At 49.9% G+C, this 19,473-nt stretch overlaps 1 protein-coding gene across 1 annotated transcript in view; it reads left to right on the top strand.

The window, feature by feature from the left end:
* Positions 1-16,504, top strand: part of NR5A1 (nuclear receptor subfamily 5 group A member 1) — a 50,041-nt gene extending 33,537 nt beyond the window's left edge. Inside the window, exons 5-6 of the mRNA XM_030535688.1 lie at positions 2,760-2,907; positions 16,257-16,504. Of these exons, the coding sequence (XP_030391548.1) occupies positions 2,760-2,907; positions 16,257-16,504 (396 nt within the window). The remainder of the gene's footprint in view (positions 1-2,759; positions 2,908-16,256) is intronic.
* Positions 16,505-19,473: the final 2,969 nt, after the last annotated feature.

Below are 19,473 nucleotides of genomic sequence, written 5' to 3'. Positions count from 1 at the left end.
GGCACAATGTGCCTGCTGGTTAATCTGTTGCTATTAAATGTGTTTCATTGCCATAGTTGTGGGTCTGGTAGCATCTCTCTAGGATCAGAGACAGCAAGATGTAAAGAGAAACAGTAACAGAGCCCTGCATTGTTCTTAGGTGTGTTATGGTAGGACCTAGAGGCGCCACCCCAAATCTGGGCCCCACTGCACTGGGGACGGCACAAACACATAGTCAGAGTCAGTCCCTGCCCCAAAGATCTCAGAGTCTAAACTGAGGACAGAGATGGCATTTTTATCCTCATTTTACAGAGAGGCTGAGGGCCTTGCCCAGGGTCATGCAGGGTGGAGCTGGGAATTGACCCCAGCTCTCCTGATCCCCTTTCCTATAAGGCCAGCCTTCCTGAACAGGTGTGGAAATAAAAAAACAAAACTCTGTCCTTGCAGGAGGAGAGTCATTCGTTATCTGCTTCCCCGTGAGGATGCCGGTTTCCCAAACATCCCCCTTGCCCAGTCCAGTGTCCTTCCCTCTCTCCATCTCCCTCTTCGTGCACCGTCATGTAAATTACAATTCCCCAGCACCAAAACCCTCCACTAGCACAGGAGAAGATTTCCCCGGAGCCTGCGTCTAATGTGTCTAGTGGCAGAGCCCGCTCTGTGGCTGGCCTGGCTGCTGCAGAAAGAATGTCTCTGGGAGCTTAGAGGGCCTGAGCCAGTCTTCATTAACTGGCTGGGATCACTTTCTTTGCAGCTGGCTGCTTTTTAAACTTCCTGGTCTTGATCATGTGGACTGGGCTGTGAAGGCGAATTCCCATCATATGCCAGGGATCAATATTCACTGCTCCAGTGGTTACTGCCACACCCAGGTGCCCTGAAAAGTACCCTGAGTTTAGAGGCAGCTATGGGGGGATCACTTTTGGGTGAGCCTTGGGCCAATTCAGGGGCTGCTGGGCAACATTTAAAGTGGGGGAGCCATCGACACCCTCTTTAAATGCCCCCCCAGCAATCTAACTCCCCTGGCCCATCAGCCCATGCAGCCACCCCCTCCAAATTTTAGTGAGTGGCATTGTGAAATGGTGCACTGGGTCACACTCAGGTTTGGCCTGGCCAAAAAGTAATCGGGCTGTGCCCTCCTGGCTCTGCAGCCTGTGGGCCAACTGGTTTTGTTAGGCAGCCACTGGAAACTCAGCAGCTTTGCAGGGCTGAAGTATGAAGTCAGGCCAGCCTGGACAGTTTTGATTGCTTAGCTTTAGCTTAGCGGTGGGGCTTGTTTGAACTTCAGACTCCAGGATGGGAACCCATGGGAACCAAAATCCATCTCCATAGTTTCAGACAATCTCAGCATTCCCAGCTAGGTGGAGCCCAAACTGGGAAGAAAAAATGGGTGACTTTTGTCTTACTTCTTTCCCTCTGGTGAAGGTCCTCCCGTCCCGCCTCCTGCGTGAACTAAGGCTGACCCAAGCAGATGCCTGGTGTTTTGTTTTTGCTGGGTTCCGGAATTGTTTTTGCACAAGGGGAGAAATAATGATCTGTAGATAGACCCAAGCCATCCCCAGAGCACAGACGGCCGGCATGTACTGCCTTCCAGCCAGGGGAGAATTCTTGGGTTTGGAGCAAAATGTTTCTCATAAGAAAAATCAACAGTCATGTCTGTATTTACAGAAACTGGGTGTGAGAACAGACCAGCTCTGTTTGAATAGTAGATTTTGCAGGGAACATGGGAACAAAGTCTCCCCAGAATTGCAGCCTGATCTTCCAGCTATTCCCAGGACAGCATTGCTGTTGTGCAGTGAGGGCTTCCTCTTTAAATACAAATTAAAACAAATAATAGCACAGAAGATTGCTATTTTCTCTTGTTTGTCTCCAAGTTACCCCTGTTTATTCTCTAAAGAGAGATTCACCCTGGCCAGAGGACCTGTGCAGCACTGTTTTGGGATGCTGTGGGGTTTAAGTAATCTCTTGGGTTTGTACCGGCTACCCAGGGATGAATTTCACCCTGACTCCACAGTTCTGCTGCCTCTGTCCTGTAATGTTTTAGCCACAGGCCAGAACTGGCTGCTGCTCCCTGCCCTCCTGGGAATCAGGGGCATCCATTGCCTGTGCCAGGGGAGCTGGAACAATGTGTGTAATGGGGGTGCTGAGGGCCATTGACCCAAACTGTAAACCCTGGATATGATGAAAACCGCTTCAAACCAGGGGGTGTGGCTAGTTCCAGTACCTATGGCCTGTGCATGCAGCCAAGGTGCCCTGTAGCTATGGCTGGGCTAGCTGAAAACCCTGCCAAGGAGTAGTTTGTTCCCTTCCTTCCACTGCCATTTCCTTCTGCTAACACAGCCAGAGAGAGGGAATAATTCTAAATCCCATCCATCCAGTCTTACGGCCATGGGGGACACCATGAGGTCAGCTGTCCTGCCAGTGTCACTTAGGGTGCAATATTCACCCTTAGGGTGCAGAGGGCTAGTGCAAGACCTGGGCATCACTGAAGTCCTGCCTTGTGCCTCAGCCTTATGCTGCGGGGTGAATCTCACCGGAGGAGTCTTTTCAAATCCACCTCCAGACCCACTGCGGTGTTGGCTATTTGCCGTCCCTAGGGCAAGGAGCTGCGGGGGGGGGGTTTAAAATGAGCAGCTCATGCCGTCTCCAAAGGCAGGGCATAGCTAAGAGACACTGTGGGGTCTAGACCCTGCTCGGTGCCTCGCAGAGGGGTACGCACCGCTCCTCAGGCCCTTGCGTGTGTGATGCTCCCGGCCGCTGAGCCCGCCTTCCTTCTTTGCTTTCAGGTGGAGATGGTGACAATCACAGCTCAAGCAGGGTCCAACCTGAATAACCTGGTCCTGAGGGCACAAGAACTGGTCCTACACTTGCATTCACTCCAGGTGGATCGACAAGAGTTTGTGTGTTTGAAGTTCTTGATACTCTTCAGTCTCGGTAAGTGCTCGAGAAGGGGCTGAGTTCTGCGGCGTGTCGGGGGGAGATGCTGGAATGCAAAGCGCTCTCACGCACAAAGCCAGCGAAGGGACAGGCGGAGCAGCTGCTCTCTCGCGTCGCCCTGGTTGGTGGGAGCATGAAGAGCGGTTATTAGCGACTGTTGTTATTTACTCGTGGTACAGTCGCACTGAGAGACCCCAGCCACAACCGAGGCCGCATTGGGCCAGGCACGCTGTGAAGAGATAGTAACAGACATCCTCTGCCCCAAAGAGATAAGGAAGAGGACGAGAAAGGGAGTATGGTTCTCCCCATTTCACAGGGGGAGCGAGGCACAGTGAGACTGTGTGACTAGTATCATGTAGCTTGTATCCAGACAGAATGTGACTTGTTTTTAAGCTGACTGCACCTCCTCATGGTGCCTCCCGTGGAAGCCTTTCCTCCTCCGGGTAACCCCTCCAGAGCTAAGAGGTTTACACCACAGCTACATTGGTGCCTCCTTGTTGAAAATCCTCCCCAAACACCGCTCTGCTGTCTGATGGACAGCGACCTCTCACTGTGGTGAGAAGGGGGCCAGGCTGCAAAGCACCAGGTGCTAAGTTACAGTTCTCTGCAGTGTGAAGGGGTGGCAGAGATTCAGGGGAGCTACAGAGAGATGCGCACGGGAGCAAAGCAGTCAGTGGGATATGGGATCCAATCTTCCCCTGGCAGAGGATCTCAGCTTGGTGAAACACATCCTCCAGGGTATGTCTGCACAGCACTGGGAGCACATGTCTTAGTGCAGGTAGACAGACATGGGCTAGCTCTCCTTGTTAAAAATCATAGCACAGCGGCACGGGCACTGGCTGACTACAAGCCCACTGATCCCCTGGGTGCATACCTGGGTGGCCAGCCCAAGCCACTGCCCGTGCCACCTCGACCACACGAGTGTTCGGCATGCTAGCTCGCGCAGTGCTAGCGCGCCTGTCACCCTGCACTGGGACGCGCCCTCTCAACTGCTGTGGAGATGATGTAGTGGGCTAGAGGGTCCCTACGCTGCTCCTGGGTAGAGGAGTGCTCAGGCACCCTGCCCCAGGAGAAACACGCAGATAGGGCCTGCTGCTCCTGTCAGAGTGGCATAGCTAGAGATTGAAGCCTGGTTTCTAGAGACAGGAACCCCCTCCGCTCCTACTGATGTGTGTCCTGGGATTCAGAGCTGCTTTGGGGTGAGCTGCTCTGAGCAATTCCCCGGCTCCTGCTCGCTTCTGTGTGTTCAATGCAAGGTGCTGTTCAGAAACGTTTAAGTCCTGCTGGCTGCCTGAGCCCAGGTCTCCCCTGTGTCACCACCACAAGGGCTAAGATCTGCCAGGGTCTCTGCTGGGAGTTCCTGGAACAGCAGGTGCTACAGCCTTCTGGACAGAGGCAGTTGGCCTGCGTGCCCTTCCAGAGCCAGGGCTGTGCTGCTGGTATAAAGTGTCACTCAGGGCATTACCCGACCAGCACTGTGGTAGGGCACGAGGCACTCAGAGGTGGATAAGTGTGAAGCAGCCGGAGGTGATGGGGATTGGGCACTGAAGACATGGAATGAATACATGAGCAAATGGGTGAAGCGGAGTTTGCCACAAGGGACGGGTTGTGCCATGCTGGAAGTCAAGAGAAGACCCTTTATTTGAGGTGATCCTTAATGGCAGCTAGAGGCTTGCAGTGGATGGGCCTTCCCTGCAGTGCTGTATGCCATGAGGGCTTCTGCTCATGGCTCTAGCTCTCTCTGCGCAAAGAGCCATGGCTCTCCCGATGGCACGGGCCCCGGACGGGAGGCATAGGACCAAAGGTTCCCTAGGGCAGTGCTTCTCCCTGCTCAATATTGCAGGCGGCTCTGCAGCTGGTGGTTTTCTGGGGCGGTAAAGACCAGAGGGAGCAGCACAGCTGATAGGTCTCGGAGTGTCCCCCTGCCCCGAAGGTTTGCTAGATGTCTAAGAACCTGCCGGGCGCAGCCTGGCTGTGGGCACATCCCCCCTGCATTCTCTGAGTCGCTGAGCCCAATTCAAAGCCTCTCTGATGCGGTGGAAACTAAAGGGAAGCTCTCACCAGACCTGATCAGAGCTGCACACAAAAATCGCTGTAACCTGCCACTATCTGTAAGTCTGTGGGAGGCAAGAGGTGATTGCAGTGTAGAGTCTAAAGGGAGCGCCAGAGACAAACATGCTGAAAATAAACCTGCTGAGCTGGCAACAGCCAAAGCGCTAAAAGTTAATTAGGCAAAAACCTTTGTAAAATAGCTCATAATTTTATCAGGAACAAGGAGGAACACAAATCAAATGGTGACTCCTCACCTTTGCCCCCAGAGTCTCTCTCGGGGGATGCAGCACCTCTGCCTGAGGCCCCGGGGCTGTTTGCAGCATCCTGAGTTCCCAGAGGCTCATCCCACTTTGGTTTTTCCCAGGGGCTAGTGCTGTAGCAGGGCATCACTCCCGGGGGAGGAGTGGCCATGCACAGCCTGGGCTGAACTGCAGCTGGTTAGATAGCTGCAGCAGCAAGAAATTCCACAGGCTCGGGGGCTGTAATGTGAGCATATTAGGGATCCGAGAGAGTCTCTGGCCAGTGCTCTGTGCCCCTCTCAGCACCTGGCATCCCTCCTCATTAGACTGGGTATTTATTTGTGTTGTGGTAGTGTCTAGACACCACAGCCAGGGCTCAGGGCTCTATCACACAAGGGACTGTATATGGGCATGTAATACAAAGATGGCCCTTGCAGTATAAAAGGAAAGACAGCAGATGGATGCAGCATAGAGTGGAGGCAAGCACCCGGTGACAATCCGCTCCGTATGTGCTGTATGACAAGCAGCAGTCCCCATGCACCAGCTGCTGAACTATTGCAGGCAGCGCAGCAGAGGTGAACTCTAAGGGAGAGAATTGAGTGAGGACAATGAGAGGCGGCTTTGCAGACTGAAGTTATTCACAGCTGTCCCTCCCGGTCGGGGACCTCATCCTGCAAACACTTAGGCACGAGAGTAACTTTACTCATGGACGCCATCCCATAGATTTCCGTAGGGCTATTCACAGGAGTAAAGAATATTCACAAGCAGAAATGTTTGCAAGATTGGGTCCATGTACAGCAAAACTGCTGAGTGAATTACACTGGGCCATGCCACAGCTACAGCTAGTTATTTTTAATGTGGCATCTGGTACAAATACATTCCATGAGGTGAGCCCTCCAGAGAGTACTGGAGTGAAAAGGGGGTGCATTAGACAATATGATTTCAATAGTGCCTGTCGAGGCTCAGAGCCTCATCATGGGAGGTACCGTACAGACGCGTAACAGAAAGCTTAGCAGTCTAGATGACCAGATATATACTGACATCCCTCCACCTCCCTGGGCTTGTAGCTCAACAGAGAATTTTTTAAAGCAAGAATATTTTGATTTTCATGAGATCATTTCCCAGAACGTCCTTTTCTCCCCCTGAGCCCCAGAAAACAGTGGTCATGGCGAGAGGCAAGTGGTGGGTGAGATCCCACTTTGGTCAGCATGCAGAGGCCAGTGCAGGCTTGTTTCCAATCCAGCATAAAATGGGGCCTGTTTTGGGCAGTGAAAAACTGGCTGATAGGGCCTTTACAAAACATCCGTGTTGACAGAGCCTCGCGCAGGGACTGGCCCTATCTAGCTGCATTTGCGTCAGAGGAATGCAGGGCAGGGAAGCGCAGATTTCTCATGATAGAGCCACCGTCTCGGAGTCTGTGGTCAAAGTAACTCAGGCTGATTCACATATTTCCGTCTCACCTAGACACAATATCCGCAGCAGGCACTGGCGGGGAGAGCTGGCCCTCCTGCCTGGCCCGGCTTTGCCACCGCCTTTGCCAGCCCCTTTTGCTTGTACATTGGCCTCCCCTCCCCTCTCGAAAGCTCCACCCCTTGCCGCAGTTACCATAGCAACACGCAGCTACAGGAACGGAGCCTGCTGCAGGTGCAGGCGTCTAATGCTCGCCTTGCTATTGTCCCGTTGCTGCCAGGCCGAGCGCCTGCCTGCGCTGCCTCGTCCCCCTGGCACGCGCACGGCAGGGGCCAGAGGTGTTTCTCTCTCACTCGCCTTTCTGAAGTGGAGTTGGGGGTGGGTGGGCGGCCTTGGGGACTGACAGCCTCTAATTAGCCACCGAACAGGTACAGCCTGGGCATCGGCTGGGCAAGCGTCTGCCCAGTGCGCCCACCCTGGCCTGGAGGCCCTGCCTGGGTGAAGTGCCGTGGGCACTGCTAAGCTGCCACGTAGCTCTGTCAGAGCCAGTGTCCTCCCTGTGGGTTTGAGTTATCTCATCAGCACCTTTCCCTCCTCCCCGGCCTTCCCCCCACGCCGTCCATTCCTCAGCTCCGAGTAACACCTTCCATTCTCCCCTGGCCTGCGAGAAGGCTGATACGTATCCTTACCCCCGTGTTATGGATGGAGGAAGTGACTTGCTCAGGCTCACAGCTAGCTGCAGAGCTCCCCTCAGCCCAGTCCATCACGTTCCCTCTCGCCCTAGAAACACTGGTCTCGTTGTTGTTCATTGTACAGCCCCGAAAGGTGTGCCAGGGCCGAGGGGGTGGGAGTAGAGGGAAGGTGGTCAGTCTGAGGCACCTTCAAAGGATCCTGTTTTTTTAGAGGGCAAGTGCTCAGCACTTCCTGAGAATCAGGCCCATTTAAGGTGCCCCAGATTGTCAGCCCACGATTGCTCACTTTGGCAAACTGAGCCAGTCTCTCCTGCCACTTCCCTGTGAGGTGTCATGAGTGGGAGGAGAGAATAACAAGCTGTGTGGTGTAGTAAAGTTGTGTGCCTTATATTACAAAGGCAATGGGCTCAAATGCTGTGAGGTTATTGCTCTTAGAAATGGGTCCCACCTTTGATTCCCTCATTGCCAAATGGATCACTAACTTCTCGGCACTTTGTGAGCTTTAATGAGCACAAATATTCTCCATTGAATGAAAATATTTACATGCTTGTTGCTCCGGGAACAAATCAAGAGGTAGATACAGTCCAAGGGGTATATTCAGTGCACATTTAATGCATAGAAGTAGCGTTGCCAATTCTCCTGTTTTTATCACAAATCTCACACTAGCTGGGATTTTCTTAAAACTCCAGCTCAGGGAGTCAAGTGATTGATTATGTGAGCATCAGAATTGTGAGCCCTCAGAGTTGTGGAGAGGAGCTTGAAATCATGACCTGTGTGCACCTTAAAAGCTCTAAAGCTAGAAAGTAAATAAGAAGAACCCCACATTTATTATTTTTTTTACATAATCATGATTTTTGAAGCTAATCTCCTGACTTTGGGGGGCCCAGTCATGATTTTTGTGCACTTAGGATTGGCAATATTGGAACGTCTCATGGCAGAAGATGTGCTGTACACCTTTAATTATCATGACACCGTTGCATGCTGCGTTGGTCTATTGTGGAGTTAGACTCCCACCGCCAATGCTGTTTCCTAACTGTCTCTCAGGCCCTTTTGGAAATCACAGCCAGAGCCATGTTTCGCTGTTGACCAAGAGTACGTGGTTATGCTCCTGGCACATTCAGGGCTTAATACCATAAGAATTTCTCCAGCTGTGAATTTAACACTAGAAAGTATCCAGTGTGCAGCTTTATGGCACACAATGACTGAGGTCTGATCCAGTTAGGGACTCTACTGTGCTTATTTAAAAGATCTATTCACTTTTCCCATCAGCTAATTCTGCTCTGAGAGAGAAGTGATAGAGTATGATCCACAGTATTTCACAAAGCCATGTTTCATCTGTATTCAGAGACCATAGGCTTAATTTTGCCTGTGCAATGCCACAGGTGGGGAGTTGGCATGGATGTAGCTGATGGCAAAATTTGCTCTAATAGCTCTGGCAGAAGAAAAGCAACTTTAGAGATCAGTGAGCAGAGTAAACGGTTACATTAGCATGATATAAGTAGTGCTAATTTGTACCACTCCTAAATTCTGGCCTGGTATGTAGGGATTTATGAACCCTAATAGCAATTAGGTATTAGATAGGATTATTTTTTAACAGATGTGCTCTAGGATATATCTCGATTGACTGGGCTGCTCAGAAGGTCACCCCTATTCAAACCTGTCTGATTTATACTGGTTTCTGTATCTCCCATCTCTGTGTGACTGGGCTCTGCTTGGAAATGCTGGTGATCTGGCACATATTCAGTCCCTGATCCTGCAGTGGGCTCCAGGAATGAGATGGTTTCCCTGCCTTCAGAGTGGCTCTGAGTGATCGAGGCTTAGCCCAAAGTTGATGAGAAGGAGCCGCTCCCGGCACCCGAGAGCACGTCTATAACCTTCTATGTCAGTTGTTTCCTTTTGAAAAAGCTGTTTTAAAGTACAAGAAAATTAAATATGATAATCTGCTGTTTAAACAGTGATAAGGCTGTGACACAAACAGAGCCCAGATTGGAAAAGAAAAGGGCTGGTGGCTTGAGATGGCAGAGCCGATCTAAGGAGGGATGGGCGTTTGGGGGAGACCTTAGCCCCTTTCCCCTTCCTCAGTGGGAGCAGATGTAGTGGTGGAGTATCCCGGGGTCCTGCTCTCCACACTGGCTGTGCCCATAATAGAAATCCTATAGTAGCATCCTCACACATTGTAGGAGGGTAACAGTCCCTTGCAGGGCTGCATGTCAGGATCCTCAGAGGAAATGTTCCCAGACTGGTGCCACTGCTCCTCGTTTGGGACATAGGAGGCACTGGAACAGCAGCCTCAGCTTGGCTTATTCCTTTCCTGCATGGGCATTTCTGTTGCGCTCCCATTGCCTTTCCTGTGGCTGAAACGTCAGTGGTGGCTCTGAGGATGATAAGCCCCAGCTTCAGGGTGGCTGCAATTTAAAATCCTGTCTCCGATGTATGCTTAGAGCAAACAGTCAAGATGCCTTCCCAGAAGTGACGGGAACATACCTGTATTGCTGTGCATTGTGCAAAGTATATTACATGCTGCTGCTTCTTTCTTTCTCTGTGGCTTTCTAGGAAGGAAGTGCAACAACACGCTGTATTTTCCTATGTCTCCTTTTGCCCCAAATCCAACTTTTTCTTTCCATAATGCAAAGTTCACTTGGAGCAATAAGAACATAAAAATGGCCAGACTGAGTCAGCCCAATGGTCCATCCAGCCCAGTAGCCTGTCTCTGACAGTAGCCATTGCCAGGTGCCCCAGAGGGAATGAACAAAACAGGGCAATTATTAAGTGACCCATCCCTTGTTGTCCAGTCTTAGCTTCTGGCAGTCAGAGGTCTAGGGACACTAGAGCCTGGGGATGGGTTCCTGACTATCCTGGCTAATCGCCATCTATGGATCTATCCTCCAGGAACTTATCTAATTTTTTTTGAACCTAGTTTTGCCCTTCACAACATCCCTGGCAACAAGTTCCACAGGTTCACTGTGCATTGTGTGAAGAAGTGTTTCCTTTTGTCTTTTTTAAACCTGCTGCTTATTCATGTCATTGGGTGACCCCTAGTTCCTGTGTTATGGGAAGGAGTAAACAACACTTCCCTAGTCACGGTCTCCACACCAGTCGTGAATTTATAGCCTTCTGTCATATCCCCCTTAGTCGTCTCTTTTCTGAAGTGAACAGTCCCCCTCTTTTTAATCTCTTCTCATATGGATGCTGTTCCATACCCTTAATAATTTTTGTTGCCCTGCTCTGCACCTTTTCCAATTCTAATATATCTCTTTTGAGATGGGATGGTCAGGACTGCCCGCAGTATTCAAGGTGTGGGCGTATCATGGATTTATACAGTGGCATTATGATATTTTCTTGTTTATTACCTGTCCCTTTCCTAATGATTCCCAACATTCTGTTCACTTATTTGACTGCCGCTGCACATTGAGTGGATGTTTTCAGAGAACTGTGCACAATGACTCCAAGATCTCTTTCTTGAGTGGTAACAGCTAATTTAGACCCCATCATTTTGTGTGTATAATTTGCCCTTCGCAGGCTCAGCTGTAGAAAACAGGATTGCATATTACGTGTAGGATGTAATTGCCTTTAACAAGAGAATTTCCACATTTACCACTCTGTCACAACACAATCAAAGCCAACGCCACAGACACAAGAGGCTGCCATTTGAGTTCTAAATAGATTTCTCTCCTGAGCAGGTAAAGAGGTTTAATTAAAATTAGGGCTTCTCAAAATAGCAATATTTATGAGGACAGCACAGGTTAGCTTTGTTCTACAGAAGGGCTTAATAGAGCCTTAATGGATTGACCTATCATTCGATTTCATGACTTATATTCATGAAGCAGCTCCTCTTGGGGAGGGGAGTAAGAGAGGCTTTTATAGCCCACATTCCCTTAAGCGTTTGCAATTTATCAGCAGCTTCTCCCAAACAAAAGGAGCTGTGAATAGGAAGAACACTTGAGGGCATAGAAATAATCCCAGGCATATCTGTATGTGTGATGGGCTGCTTTGTCACAGGACAGAGTCTTTGCAACTGCTGCAGTGTCTCTAAATGAAGTGAGTCAATGTTATTTGGACAACATTCTTTATTCATTGCAGGAATGAAAAGATTATTCAAATATTCAATTAACCAGTGAATAGGGTCTTTCTGAGAACCAGGTGAGTTCATCAAGTAGAACTAGCTATTGTTGAGCCAACTCAGAGTATAGATTTATCAATAAACTTCTTTTTTAAAAATGACACTCACAATAACCTTATGCAGATAAAGAGATTTCATAACTCTCTAATTCATGCTCTAATATAACAGAGCCAGGCATGTTAAGAACAAATGTGCCACAGGAGGGAAAAGGGAATTCTGATCTGATAAAGTGTGTGTTATACAGAATCAGATACTTTATGACTATATGACACAGTACAAAGCAACAGTGAGATGGGAACGGCCCATTAGATCATCGCCTTGTCCAGCCCTCTGCCAGTTCAGGATTGTTCCCTATGGCATATTCTTATGGGCTTTATTCATCTGACTTGAGCAATGGGGCTTCTGCCACTTCCCTTGTAAGACTGCTCCACAGCTTGATAGGCCTCCATGATAGATATTTACTGAAAAAGCTTGCAATTCCTTTCAGTTTAGGCCCCAGTTCAACAAAACACTTAAACACCTGCTTACCTTGAAGCCTAATGGCACTTAAGCACATGCTTGGCGACGCTGATGAACTGGGACCAAATTTCAGTTATATGCTGATTCCGATTTCCCTTTCCAGACCATGTAGAGGTATTTATTAAAATTAAAACATTCTGGAAGGGCAGTGGGCACTGTAGCCATTGTGAGGCAGAGCCGATTGTGTCGCTGCACTTTGCTAGGGCCCTTCAGCCAGTTTTCATTCCATGTAACTGCTCACATCAAAACCAGCTGAAAACATCTGTGCAGTAATAATGTGTGAGCTTCTGTATCAAGTGCTTGCTACAGTCTAGCTACATTGTATCTGCTGCATTTCTTTCCATCACGGAGGGGCCAGTCCTGTAGACCCTCACTCAAATAAATAGACATTTACACAAGTAGTACCATTGGTTTGCTAAGCCTGATTCTCCATCACTTCCAGCGATGGTATCCAATGACTGAATTCATTCGCCAAAAGCCTTGGGGTGCTTATCCTACTGGCCTGCTGATCTGTATATATTTAACTTTTCCAAGTACTCTATGACCTGCCTCTTATCAACCCGTCCCCATTGTCTATTCCAGACTTTATTTTATTTTGCTTGTTGGAGACAGATTCCAGGAAGAAGTTCAGTAGCTCATCCATCTCAGAACCACATACTTGTTGATTGTGTTTCTCTCTGCACATATCAAGAAACTTCCTTTGCCATCACTGCTTCTCGTCTGAATAATATATTTTTAGAAGTCTTTAATCCATTTGGGTAGAACATTAACTCATTCTACTTTTCTGCGGCTCTAAAGCCAAATTCAGTCTTGGTGTAAAACCCTACTGCAGTCAACAGAATATCAGGGTTGGAAGGGACCTCAGGAGATCATCTAGTCCAACCCCCTGCTGGAATTTGTACCCTAATCTTTTCCCAGTAAATCACTGTGTATTCTTGCTCAGTCCTTTCCCTAAAAATTTCCATTACAGATTCCTTTGTATTACAGATGTTTGAGGCAGTCTCTCGTGAAAGCATTTCCAGGGAACTGCTGAGTCTTATTAGACTAAGATCTAATGGTGTCTATAATGGGTAGAAGGAAACCTCTGGACCTGAACAATCCAAACTGCCATGCTCCAAATCTGGACTCAATTCTGACTCTTCACAATATTCAGCTTTGAGAAGTTTGAGCTGCCGTCTCTCATCTGAACTTGAACCTAAAGGGGCTGGTTGCGGAGCCCCCTCTCACGCACACAGACATACAAGATTTGCTATCAGACATCATGGTAATTGTTGCTGCAGCTCCACCAAGTACAGGCAATCCTGTTAACTCCATTAGCCCAAATGTTTTCAGTGAGGATGTCTATAGCAGGCTCTCATGTAAGTGGCCTCTAAGGTAGGATCATTGTGTACTTCTGTAGTAGCCTAATAACATGGAGTATGTATAATGCCATTTTACCAAAGCCTTTGTTAAATCCACACATCACCCAGATTTCAACGTATTAGATTTTAAAAATGAAATTAAGTAGCCGAACAAATTGGAAAACTCAAGTCTTTTGTATTTTCAAGTGCCAGACTAGCATCCTGCTACCCATTGGAAAGAGTTGTAGTAAAACCCCTTAAAGGCAGACCTGGACTGGCCAGAAAGACTAAGGCCATGTCTACACTACCACTTGTGTTGGCAAAACTTATGTCGCTCAGGGGGTGTGGGAAAAAAAAGTGGTGGTGTGCCCAGCGCTGTCAGTGAGAGAGCTTCTCCCGCTAGCATAGCTACCGCTGCTCGTAGAGCTGGTTTTACGACGTTGATGGGAGAGCTCTCTCCCATCGGCATAGAGCAGCTACACAAGCGATCCTACAGCCATGCCATTGTAAGCTTGCTAGTGCAGACATGGCCTTGGTGTAAGAGCGAGCGAAGAAGAGAAATGAACTGCAAATATAGATTAGCTCAGTGAAGCCAAATCCTCCCTTGGGATCTGACTAGAACACAAGTAAGTGCTGACATTTGGCTAACTCACTCTGATTTGTGTCAAATTGCCACTTAATATTGATTGGTGGCCAGGTTCTGGGTCTATCTCACCTGAAGGGTGTCACCTCCATCAGAACACATCCCACGAGCACTGGGCTCAGCATAGTCCTGGAGGGAGAGGTGCCTCCTAGCAGTTAGCAGGATTTACCCTGCTTGGCTTATGCGGTGACAGTCCAAGATAGCATAGCTGCAGATCATGGAAGTGAGACAGGTCTCTATGGCTGCTGGGAAATACCTGACTGAAGAGTGGCTTGATATGGAAAATAAGATTACCGTCAGGCATGAACCCCATTAGGACTTTCTTTGCAGAGGGACAGACTAAAGCCAGGGTGTATGTTTGTGTTTTCTTCGCTCACAAACAGAAGAAAATGCTTTTAAGTGATTTTTTTATCATGATCTTTTATCAGGGCAGCATCCTGGTCTGATTGATTTAAAGCCCACAGCAGGGTTTGTAGATGATAAGGATAATCTGTGGATGCGCATGGGGCTCAACGTGCTAGGAGCTGTGTCTCTCAGGAGCTAGGTGGTGGCGCTGCACCAGACAGCTTTCTGCTTTGCATTTCAGTAAGGCCAGTTCCAGGCAACAACAGTGTTACCAGAGAATTGTTTAGACACTTGCGAGGCATAAAGGCTCAGGGTTACTATGTTTGCTGAGCTCTGTTGCCACATTGAAAACCCCAGGTTTATCAGGGAATCAAGCCAGTCTTTTCATAGCCATTCAGAAATGGATGAGCTCTAAGGCCAAAGGCCTATAAGACTTTCTTTGATTGTGTGAGATGGAAGTGGCCACAGCAGCCATTAAAAATTCATCAACTCTAGAATCTGCAAACTTCCTGAACTGGCAGCTGTTTGGCTGCCTGGATTCTGGCTGTACCCCGATGGCTCTGCAGTATTCTCCATGGTGCTGCTTATATGCGTGAGGGTTGAAAAGGTCCATAAGGTCCTCTAGTTCATCTGTCTTCTGCTCCTCTTTTTTATAACAAGGGACAGATTTCCTGAGCAGGTTTTCCCCACCCCTTATACAGAATAAGAACAATTCCATTTTCTAGATACGCAACTTCTCTCTCTCCCACCCCCTTCCATGGATCTCAGGACCCCCTCCCCCCCCCAACACACTGACCCTTCCGTTAAGCTGAATGTTTTCACCTCCAGTTGCTCCTCTTCCCGGCGCTTTGCACTCGGCTGGATAGTCCTGCTATGACTTGCCCACTTTCATGGTTTGGTGCTCTCATCCCCTTGCTGCGACGCTCATTTCTCTTGGGGGCTGATTGATTAAGTGTACACCAAAACCCACCCCAAGGCTGATCCTGTGTGGCCTTGCTAGTTCCGCTTCCCTCTCACAAACACCCTCTTTCCTCAAGATCCAAGCCGGTTCCTAATGCACTCTCACGAGTCAAGCAGAACAGGTGAAAAAGCAGAACAAGTTTTTTTCACACTTTTTCTTAGAGAAAACTCTTTGATGAACATTTGCTGCCCAGCATTCTTCCCAAGTGTGTGGCCAACATGCTTCACCTTACTAGGGCCTGTGGGATGGTCCACAAGAAACGCTCTCCAAAACTCCTTTCTCCCCCCTCGCTCTCCCCCCCGGTACCATCAGGATTTGATGGGAACTTGGCAATGGAGCAGGGCTTTATTTCCCACTTGCTGGGAGATCAGTGTTTGGAATTCTCTGTCTCAAAAGTGCTAGTAGATTCAATCAGCTTCAAAGATTGTTTGGACAGCAATGGCCTCTCGGTAGAGTACTTGCACACGTAAGAACTGGCTCGCATGCTCAGCATTAAATTCATTGCTGAATGGGAAGGGGGTTGTCGGGATTTCTTCCCTCCCTGTGGCATACTAGATGGATTTATTCTTTAGCGCGCCCAGCAGGGATCAGAGGAGAGTGTGTCTCACAGTCAGTGCCCTACCATTGCAGTGGTGGTGATACAGGTGGAAGCAGAAGGTTGTAAGTGCGGCTGTTCTTTAGTCTTTCCTGTCTCCTCCCAGGATCCCATTGCTCCTTAATGCTATGCTTTTCCATATGCAAAGAACAACCACCTTCTTCTAGACTTAATCACTTTTACTGGTGAGTCAGAAAAACAACAACAATAGGAAAGTCCCCTCAGAAGAGCACAAGGTGTGGGCATCTCCACTGTGATCATGCAGCCACTCTGGGAATGGAAGCCCTGCTGTCTGGAGCAGCAGTGCAGAGTTCTTAGAGACCAATGTCTAGGTGCATTGTGGGTCCATAATGTGTGCTGATGGAAATGTGACACAGGGCTGCACTTTGTGCCATTTCACGAGACGCTGCCTTTTGTTTTCCTGTTGCAGATGTGAAATATTTGGAAAACCACAGCCTGGCGAAGGATGCTCAGGAGAAAGCGAACGCAGCTCTGCTGGAGTACACTGTCTGCCACTACCCTCACTCCGCGGACAAGTTTCGTCAGCTCTTGCTGCGGCTGGCTGAGATCCGCTCTCTCAGCATGCAGGCCGAGGAGTACCTCTACCACAAGCACCTGAGCGGGGAGGTGCCTTGCAACAACTTGCTCATTGAAATGCTGCATGCCAAGCGGACTTGAGTGTGGCTCACCCCGACAAGAGACTCGTAATGGAGCTTCTCAGAGACGTTCCCTGCTGGGAGCATGCAGGAGAGGCAGAAGGAAGCTGGGGGGCTGGCCTAGCAGCACTGCTGTCCATCGCCGCTTCGCCCGGTGATTATATTTAACCAGTACTATTGGAAAGTTTCAGATGATTTATTTTAATATACAGTAACTATGGTTTAACAGCGCTAAGACGCATATGTTCCATTCTGGGTGGACTGCCCTTCCGGGAACATAGCCTGTCCTACACTTGGCTTTCCCTTTCTACATAGCATCGATTTGGCTTAACACAAATTCCGGGGTTTGGAGGATTAAACCTTAGAAATGGCTTTTCTCTTATTTATGTTCATTTTGACTCATTTTTCCTCAGCAGCTGTCTGCCCTAACCCTGCCCCCTCACCTTCTGCCCACAGACATCTCAGGACCCCGCTTGCAAAGGGTAGGAGAGAGAGGTAAAAAGGTACCTTGCTGGTTTTACCCCTCTGACAGGCCAGGGTTTCTCCAGATGATGCTCTGTGGTTGTTGCCACCTCCCTGGGGGTGAAACACTTTGTGGAGCTAGCAATGCGGCTGCAGGGATTGGCTAGGGAGACTGCCTTGTGGGATAGTTTGCAGAATGGAGATGCTAGAGACCCCTGGAATGGACATAGTACTGGGGAAAATGCAACCACCTACATGTTCCTGAATCCAGCCATTAGATCCAGGGAGGAGAAATGATCATATCACCATCCTGCTCCTGCTCTGTGTCCCAGGGAAGCCGGGGGTTTTGTGCCCCAGAGCCCAGGAAAGCCGTGAGAGTCCCCTTTTGGGTCAGGAGACAGTGCTTGAGATGGGATCACTATGGCCATGGCTACACTAGAGCGTTGCAGCGCTGGTGAGGGAGTTACTGCGCTGCAACTTAGGATGTGGCCACATTTGCAAAGCACGGGCAGCGCTGCAACTCCCTGGTTGCAGCGCTGGCTGTACACCCGGTCGAGCCTCGGGTGTAGGGATTCCAGCGCTGGTGATCCAGCGCTGATCAGCAAGTGTGGACCCCACCAGCGCTTTTATTGACCTCCGGGGTATAAGGCGGTATCCCAGAATTCCTGTCCACAACAAACCGGAAGAAAGGGAGAGCTCGGAGTTCAGCCAAACTGCTTATTTAAAAAACAAACACAGCTCCTGTTTGCTGAGCGAGCGGAGGCAGGCAGGGGAATTACTTTGGAATGTTCACAGCTGTTTGCTTGAAGAGAGAAACAGCACGCTCACACGGCGGGGGGGAGGGGGAAGTCCGTGTTCAGCAGTTGCTGATCGGGTCTGACGGGTATTTAGCAGTACATAATTTGCATTTAGTGAATGAGAGAGGGGTGGGGGAAGGGAGTTAGAACTTTTAAAATGATTGAAGGTAGGCACTGTGTGTCTTCCAGACCTTAGAACTTGCAAGGCAGGGAGCTGAGAACAGTGTCACTCCAAAAATCCACTCTCTCTGTCTCCCCCAAGCTCCCTGTCACATTCCACCCCACCCCCCTCTTTTGAAAAGCACGTTGCAGCCACTTGAATGCTGGGATAGCTGCCCACAATGCACCACTCCCAACAGCGCTGCAAATGTGGCCACACTGCAGCGCTGGCCCTACACAGCTGTACGAACACAGCTGTAACTACCAGCGCTGCAAAACTGTAAGTGTAGCCATGGCCTATGTCAGCACAGCCAGAGCGTAGTTGCAGCAACAGGCCTGCTGACCAGCGCTGGGGGCCTTAGCAGAGTGTTGGTCACATTCTGACTGGGGAATCTCTTTGTCCTCTCAGGTCAATTTTACAGCACAGCCCCAGAGTGTCCAAGTGCTGAGTCATTCAGTCATTCATCCCTGCGTCTCTTAGCCTGTGTCCTGCAGCCCCTCTGGCCTGGAAGCTGCTGGCGGCTGGCCAGGCGAGTGTGCCTCTAGGACAGGCTGATGGACTCCTGCTGTTACATGACTCGGGAGGCTGTTACAGGAAGGAACTGGGAACTGGACAGTAGAGAGCCTTCCCTACGGGCTGCCCCCATCTGGGGACCCCACTCCCCGTGGGGTAAAGAGCAGGTGCAGACTCTGGCTGAGGGATGCGGGTGCAATGGAACGTACCATTCCTCAGTCCAGGCAGGGTGGAGAGCAGGGTTGTTGGGACAAATTCCTCCCTGGTGTAACCGCACCGGGCTGTCCCTGAGCTGAACATAGCTGGTTGTCTGTACAGGGGTGGTGGCAAAGGCTGCTTTTCTGAATAAGCAGCTTCCTGACTGGCTAAAGTGCTGTTTATTCACGTTTTGTGTAAGAGGGAGGGCCAGCACTCACCCTGCCCCCACCCCCAGGCCAGCCCAGCAGTGATTACAAGCTCTGCCTCATCGAGTGTCCAGGGGGCTGCCTGCAGCGCGTGGGGAGCAGGGCACCAGGCAGGGCATGTCAAACTGTGCTTTACGTCTGCAGTGCTCAGCCCTTAGCCGCAGGTAGGCCCCTGCAAGCTGACCTGCTATGCCCAGGCATGCCAGTGGCCATCCAGCGCAGCGCCAGTCACACCGCGGAGTGGGGAGCAGAGGCTGGCCCTGACGCTGACATTTCAGCACGGAAGCTCGTGACTCCATCGAGCTCTGACCCCATCTCTTGGCTCAGCCTCTGTCTCCAGGAAGGTTTTCTCCCGCCTCCAGACCTGTCTCACTCTCTTTGGAAGGTTTCCAGCTGCAGCTTCCCTTGCTGTTCTGCATCACAACATTCCCCGTTCAGCAGTCAGGTGCTTTCTCATCCTGGGGCCAGGCCCTCCTGTTTCTTAAGCCAGCTTTCCTAGCCAGCAGGACTGCAGTCAATGACTTGCTGAAAGATTCTGTATTTAACAGGAAGGCGGGTGACCCCTGGCCCTCATCTCATAGCAGCTTGTTCTGCTAGCACCCCGGAATGTTCCCTGTCAGCCGTTCATTGCTGGTAGTGCTACGACTGGCCCAGC

The sequence above is a fragment of the Gopherus evgoodei genome, chromosome 16 (assembly GCF_007399415.2).
Source record: "Gopherus evgoodei ecotype Sinaloan lineage chromosome 16, rGopEvg1_v1.p, whole genome shotgun sequence".
Lineage (NCBI taxonomy): Eukaryota > Metazoa > Chordata > Testudines > Testudinidae > Gopherus > Gopherus evgoodei.
The sequence above is the reverse complement of the archived record's forward strand: the minus strand, read 5'-3'. Positions and strand labels throughout refer to the sequence as shown.